This window comes from Cebus imitator, unplaced genomic scaffold (assembly GCF_001604975.1).
Source record: "Cebus imitator isolate Cc_AM_T3 unplaced genomic scaffold, Cebus_imitator-1.0 Scaffold51, whole genome shotgun sequence".
Classification (NCBI taxonomy): domain Eukaryota; kingdom Metazoa; phylum Chordata; class Mammalia; order Primates; family Cebidae; genus Cebus; species Cebus imitator.
The window spans coordinates 9474442-9482220 of NW_016107366.1; the positions used below are offsets into that span (position 1 = coordinate 9474442).

Here is a 7779-nt window from a genome sequence, read left to right on the forward strand (position 1 = left end):
AAAAAAAAAAAAAAAAAAATTTCAACATAAGATTTGGACAGGAAAAGAATAAAAAATGTACTATTATAAATTGAAACAATGAGATATCATTTTTAGACAAAGATCAGAATTGTTCTCACTGTGGTTATATATATAAAATGCACACATGAAATCTCAATGGGAACGTGAATAAGACTCACCTTTGTAAGGGACAATTTGGTAGCATAACATGAAAACTTACACAAAAAGTTCACATACACTGTGACCTAATAATTCTACTTCTGGGAGTTTATACAAAGGAAATAATTAAAGACATATACAAAGATTAATGTGGTTTCTAATTTTTCACCATTCCAGTTGGTGGTGAACTGTTCGCCACCAACTGGAAGGGTGAAAAATCAGAAACCACATTAATGGGCTGGGCACTGTGGTTCATGCCTGTAATCCCAGCACTTTGGGAGGCCGAGGCAAGAGGATCATGAGGTCGGGAGTTTGAGACCAGCCTAGCTAACATAGTGCAACCCTGTCTCTACTAAAAAACACAAAAAATTAGCCAGGCGTGGTGGCAAGCACCTATAATTCCCTGCTACTTGGGAGGCTGAGGCAGGAGAATCACTTGAACCTGGAATGCAGAGGTTGCAGTGAGCCAAAACTGCACCATGGCACTCCATCCCGGGTAAATGTGAGACTCCGTCTCCAAAAAATAAAAAAGAAACCACATTAATGGTCCAAAAATAAGAAAAGAAATGATTAAAGAAGTATGGCACATCCATAGAGTGAACACTATGACAGCTATAAAACACCACCAAGGAGGATGGAAAAGATTTTTAAAAAACATATAGTGGCCAGGAGTGGTGGCTCAAGCCTGTAATCCCAGCACTCTGGGAAGCTGAGGTAGGTGGATCACCTAAGGTCAGGAGTTCAAGACCAGCCTGACCAACATGGTGAAACCCCGTCTCTATAAAAAAAATTTTTTTAATGCAGCTACACTGCAGGGTAAAATAAAATAAAATAAATATATATAGTGTGGGTTGGGAGTGGTGGCTCACGCCTATAATTCCAGAACTTTGGGAGGCTGAGGTGGGCAGATCATGAGGCCAGGAGCTCGAGACCAGCCTGACCAACATGGTGAAACCCTGTCTCTACCAAAAATACAAAAATTAGGTGGGTGTGGTGGTGTGCATCTGTAATCCCAGCTACTCAGAAGGCTGAGGCAGGAGAATCGCTTGAACCCGGGAGGTAGAAGTTGCAGTGAGCCAAGATCATGTCCACTGCACTCCTGACTGGGCAAAAGAGCAAGACTCCGTCTCAAAAAAATAAAATAAATGAATATATATACACACATATATATGGTGTATGTGTGATCCTATCTGTATGTGTATCTATGAATACACACAGATATATGCAGAGAAAAACATCTAGAAGCCAGTTATTAACAATTAAATGTTGTTAAATTCTTTTTGCTTATCTGTATCTTTTGATTTTTAGGAAATAAACAGTTTTTTTAAAATAAATAAAATTCTGAAATTAAGAGAAAAAGGGGTATATTAAAAAGACAGCTAGGCCGGGAGCGGTGGCTCACGCCTGTAATCCCAGCACTTTGGAAGGCCGAGGCGGGCTGGATCACCTGAGGTCAGGAGTTCGAGACCAGCTGGGGCAACATGGTAAAACCCCGTCTCTACTAAAAAGTACAGAAAGTAACTGGGTATGGTGGTGGCCACCTGTACTCCCAGCTACTCAGAAGGCTAAGGCAGGTGAATCACTTGAACCTGGGAGGTAGAGGTGGCAGTGAGCTGAGATTCCACTACTACACTCCAGCCTGAGCAACAGAGGGAGACTCCATGTCAAAAAAAAAAAAAAAAAAAACTCTCCCTACAGTGAATGCCTAACCCAGTGACTACCTACCTTCAAGGGGCTACAAACATCGTGTGTGTGGGTGGGTGTGTGTGGGTGTTTACTGGCAAAGACACAAGGTCAAGCTTTCCCCAACCCCACCACGCCCCCACCCAAAACAGGACCCAACAACAACAGAGGAATGAGAAGCATTCTTAGGGCAACATTTCCCCCACCCCCCTCCCCATTTCTACCAACATCTTTTTTATAGTTGCAAGAGAACAGTGGCCTATGCCACTCTTGGAGTCTATGGCCAAGGAATCCACAGGCTGAAAATAGTACCATTTAATTCAGCCAGGCTTAAAGGTAAATGAACAATTTGAGGGCATACAAGCCTAGAATCAACTTGTACACTGTGTACACAAAGTTAAGAAGCTCAGGGAATTTTTTTTTTTTTTTTTGAGACGACGTTTCGCTCGTTACCCAGGCTGGAGTGCAATGGCGCGATCTCGGCTCACCACAACCTCCGCCTCCTGGGTTCAGGCAATTTTCCTGCCTCAGCCTCCTGAGTAGCTGGGATTACAGGCACATGCCACCATGCCCAGCTGATTTTTTGTATTTTTAGTAGAGACGGGGTTTCACCATGTTGACCAGGATGGTCTCGAACTCTTGACCTCGTGATTCACCCGCCTCGGCCTCCCAAAGTGCTGGGATTACAGGCATGAGCCACCGCGCCCAGCAGCTCAGGGAATTTTATGTATAAATGAGCAGGCACAGTGATATCCTTAGGGTCCATCGTTGAGTTATCTAAAGTGTAAAAATATTTTAATTGCTAAAGGATTTTTTCACAAAAAGGCCTTCTTACAACACAGACTCAAGAAAGGTGGAAGTAGTAAGTCAGGAATTTTTTTTAATGTTTCAAAATGCAAATAAAATCCCACTAAAATGAACTCTGTAGTAGCCATTCATGGAAAAGTTGAGATAGAATTTTTTTATGATATTTGTGACCTTAAACAAGTCGAAACCTCTTTTAGTCTCGGTTTTGCCATCTATAAAATGACAATCACAAGGAGTTCATCCAGCTTTCTAAGCCTACTCTATAAATACAGCAAATCATTTAAACTCAACAACCAGGAAGGAGTAAAAAGTTTATATTCAAATGTTTGCTCCAAGAAGTACGAAGAGGTTTTTCTCCTACCAATAGAAAAAAATATTAAGGATCCGACATAAAAATACTAGCTCTACCACCTTTCCTTCCCCTAAGTTTCTGGACCCTTGTATATGATTGTTACAACTAAGTAGTTTGGGGGTGACTTTTCATCAAAAGTGGTTAGAATATTTGAAGTACATACAGCATGGTTTTTAGTGTCAGACACTTAGACAAGTATAGCAGTTCTACCACATACTATGTGTCATTAGGCAAATTGCTAAATGGCTCTGAACTTGTTTCCTCATTTGTAAAAGGGAAATACAAATGGTACCTACACCTCATAGGGTTTTTGTATTTGTGACCTTAAGTAAAAACACTGCTTGTTGCATAATGTATAACACTCTTTATTATAATGCTATGTGCATACTATGTTCAATAAATGTTAATTACTTTTATTACTGAATGTTTGACCCAAAAAAAACCTGTTAATAAATGTAAAAAGGACACAGAAAAAACAGTACTAGATATCTCTACAGTCCCCAAATTCTATAAATGTTCTTGAAAAAAATCTGCTGTAACTAACCCAACCCAATTGAAACCAGAATTGGCAGGATGACCATCCATACTCCAAATACAGAAGTAAATTGCTTTGTGCTAAGAGATTTTTTAAATGGCATTTACCTAGAAATCAATCCAAAAAATAGACCACGCTACAATCTTACCTCTGTGAACTTGTTGAGAGTAGCATTGGTAGGGTTGTGAGTTATCAGAAAACGCATGTTCTCATAGGAGATCTCCACAGGGGCTGGACGGTTCATTATGGCAAATAAAAAGTGTTAGCGTGCGTGTGAGTGTGATGGGGAAAGTGGAAAAAAAAAATCAATAAATCTTGAAATGTTTCACAGCAGAAAACATTAAAAAGACCACTAAAATGCCTATTATCAATCACTGTTTTCTCTATTCAACTTGTTTATTCCTTATGAAGCTTCTCTCTTCAAGATAAGCAAAAGTATTTAGAATCCACTTGAATCCAAATTCAACTTGGGCCTCAATTTCTGCAGATGGATACCTTCGGACTCCAAAAAATCCAACTACATACAAAACTTAAGCAGCCTTTACTACATTTAGGCACTAGTGAGACAAGTTAAAAGTGTAGGTCACTTTCCACTTTTGTTTACTTGATGCTTAATTTTACTGGAGTCATTAAAAGAAATATGCTTGCAATTAAAAAAAAAAAAAAAAAAAAAGCCAACTATTTCTGAGGCCAGTCTCGGTGTCCAGGAGTCTTCAAGGCAATGTTAATTATGGCACATAGAACCTCCAAGCTCACTTGTCAGCGAAAACGCTGTGCTGAGCCTGGCAGAAATCTGCCCTCACACTCAGAATCGCCATAAATGTGCAACGTATACTCCAACGAAAAACCTGGAGAAGAAAAGAATAAGTCAAATGAACTGGAGGCTGATAGCATAGTAAACACAAATGCCTTAAGTCAAAATATATTCTTTATAAGCCCAAAGCCATGTGAAATGTCACCAATTATAAGTTATTGCCATCTATGAAGAACTGAATAAAGCAGTATTAAGAGTTTTAAAAATCAGAGGTATGTCGTTTTTTTCAAAATTTTTCAGAAAATTTCAAAAGTCTGAAAACAGTACTAGATACTGCTCAATGTGCTAATAATGAAGTTTAATGTGCTAATAAGATTACTTTTATTTAAAAATATATAAAATTATATTATTTAAAAAAAGATTACTTTTAACTCAAATAATTTTTAAATAATAAAAGATACTTGAAGAAAACTTCTCTCCATGAACTTTTTTTTGTTTGTTTTTTGAGACAGAGTCTCACCCTGTTACCCAGGCTGAGGTGCAGTAGAGAGATCTCAGCTCACTGCAACCTACGCCCCCTAGGTTCAAGCAATTCTCCTGCCTCAGCCTCCCAAGTAGCTGGGATTACAGGTGCCTGCCACCATGCCAGGCTAATTTTTGTATTTTTAGTAGAGACAGGGTTTCACCATGTTGGCCAGGCTCGTCTCAAACTCCTGATCTCAGGTGACTTGCCCATCTCAGCTTCCCAAAGTACTGGGATTACAGGCATAAGCCATGGCACCCAGCCCAAAACTCTTTAGTTTACAAAGATCTTATTTTTCTGCTTTGATGGTTAAGTTCTGCAAATATACTCTTTGATTAAAATAAAGTATACCTGGCCAGTCTCAGTGGTTCACACCTGCAATCCCAGCACTTTGGGAGGCCGAGGAGGGCAGATCACCTGAGGTCAGGAGCTCAAGACCAGCCTGGCCAACATGGTGAAATTCCGTCTCTACTAAAAATACAAAAATCAATTAGCTGGGCATGGTAGTGCATGCCTGCAATCCCAGCTACTTGGGAGACTGAGGCAGAAGAATAGCTTGAACCAGCGAGTCAGAGGTTGCAGTGAGCCAAGATCATGCCACTGCACTCCAGCGTGGCGACAGAGCAAGACTCCATCTCAAAAAAAAAAAAAAAAAATAGCTGGGCATGGTGGTGGGCACCTGTAATTCCAACTACTTGGGAGGCAGAGACAGGAGAATTGCTTGAACCTGGGAGGCAGAGGTTGCTGAGCTGAGACTGCGCCATTGCACTCCAGTCTGGTCAACAAGAACAAAACTCCGTTACACACACACAAAAAAAATACATATACACACACACACACACACACAACACACACACCTGTAAATGGGTAGAGGATATTTACCAAAATTCCACTTTGAGAATTTTATTCTTTTCTATCCGAGGTATATGTGTTGGCCCTTAATTATAAGACTAGCTCATAAGGCACTCTCAAAAAATTATTTCCTGTGAACCAACTCTGTACTGATAGTACTTTCCTGTATGATACTGTAATGTTTTACACAATGCACTGGACATAACCAACTTGTTACGTAAATAAAGAATTGATTTTTTTTTTAAATTACTTCCTTTTCCTCACAACTCTGAGTTGTTGTTACTACATACAAGAAATGAGGAAAAAGGATCAGAGAAATGAAGTGACTTGCCTAACATCACACAATGGTAAGTTTTAACTAAGCCCAAATTCAAACCAAGTCTTCTGTTAGTCCCATTTTTTTCCAATGTACCACAATGACTGCTGATTCAACTAATGTATAAATCTCACCCTCTCCTTTCTAGTTCAGTTTACCTTTTTATTATTTCTTACATAATAATTGCCTCAAGAATACAAAATTACTTGAAGGTCACTGATTCACACAGACTTCTTCTCCCCAAACATTAATTCCTACCAAAAAACAAGAAGTGGCAGAATTTTCATTATTATTTTAGGTCTGTTGCTTTGAAACACAGTACTCTTTATAGTTGGCTTAGTCAGTGAACGTCAATATAATCATAAATTCCTCTGGAAACAGGGACAAAGCTTAAGTTCTTTCACTTGCCTTTTCCTTAAATTGCCAATAAAGGCTTATTTAGAAGTCTCTAAAAAATAGCTGTGATCAGACAGAAAAAGGTATGAAAGATAATGACCACAGAACCATTTTCAGGAAGAAACTGAAATATATAGGTAAGTAGGTAGGCCTACAAAGTTCCAAAACTATCCATCTATCCTCAAGCCTTTTTTTATGATACTCTTATGGCATTTTATTTTGTAAATTGCACACTTGTGATTATATAACCATGGACACAAACATAAAACTAAAATATTCATAAAATATAAAAGACACAAATGAAATTCAAAATGGCATTCTAAGAACTTCAATAATACTGTAGCAGAATGAGTTACTGCTCACTATATAATGAGTTACTGCTCACTATATAATGAGTCACTATAGTAAAAACACAAAATATCTACACTCAAAACTAAAAACAAAAATATACTCCATCACTCTTCCTACCTCAAAATTCTACCTGTAACCCCAAAACATAGCCCCTTAGATTACAGAGGAAAACATTTCATAAAGTACTCCTTGTCCAGTCAATCAATTTTAGAACCAACAGAAACATCCACTACTCTGACCTTTTAAAAAATAAAAAAGTTTGGGGTTCAAAGGTTAACATGACTTAAGTAAGATCACAATGCTAGTTAGTAGCAGCTTAAGAACAAAAACCCAGATGTCTTTATGTAATTTATTTATTTTGAGACAGGTTCTCACTCACCCAGGCTGAGTGCAGTGGCACGATCATTGCTCACTGCAGCCTCAACTTCCTGGCTCAAGCAATCCTCCCACCTCAGCCTCCTGAGGAGCTGGGACTACAGGTGCACACCACCATACCAGGCTAATTTCAAGGTTTCACTCTGTTGCCCAGGCTGATCTCGAATTCCTGGATGCAAACCAACCTCCTGCCTCAGCCTCCCAAAGTGCTGGGCTTACAGGTGTGAGCCACCGTGCCCAGCCCACATATTTTGTATCTTCTTCCCCCCCACCTGCCCCCGCCGCCCCGCTGAGACAGAGTCTCACTCTGTTGCCCAGGCTGGAGTGCAGTGGCACAATCTCAGCTCACTGCAACCTCCATCTCCCCAGTTCAAGTGATTCTCCTGCCTCAGCCTCCCAAGTAGCTGGGATTACAGGCACACGCCACCACACCTAGCTAATTTTTGTACTTTTAGTAGAGACAGGGTTTCACCATGTTGGCCAGGCTGGTCTCAAAGTCCTGACCTCGTGATCTGCCCACCTCAGCCTCCCAAAGTTCAAGGATTACAGGCGTGAGCGACCACACCCAGCCTCTTTTTACTTTTTTTTTTTTTTTTTTGAGACGGAGTTTCACTCTTGTTGCCCAGGCTGGAGTGCAATGGCGCGATCTCAGCTCACCGCAACCTCCGCCTCCTGG

General features: G+C 40.0%; 1 protein-coding gene across 4 annotated transcripts in view; it reads right to left on the reverse strand.

Annotated features, from left to right (window-relative positions):
- Positions 1–7779, reverse strand: part of PTP4A2 (protein tyrosine phosphatase 4A2) — a 35047-nt gene that overhangs the window by 9709 nt on the left and 17559 nt on the right. For all 4 annotated transcript variants that reach the window (XM_037738255.1, XM_017527909.1, XM_017527910.1 and 1 more), the window contains exon 2: positions 3685–4384. In XM_037738255.1, coding sequence (XP_037594183.1) covers positions 3685–3780 — 96 coding nt within the window. In that variant the 5' untranslated portion in view covers positions 3781–4384. The remainder of the gene's footprint in view (positions 1–3684; positions 4385–7779) is intronic.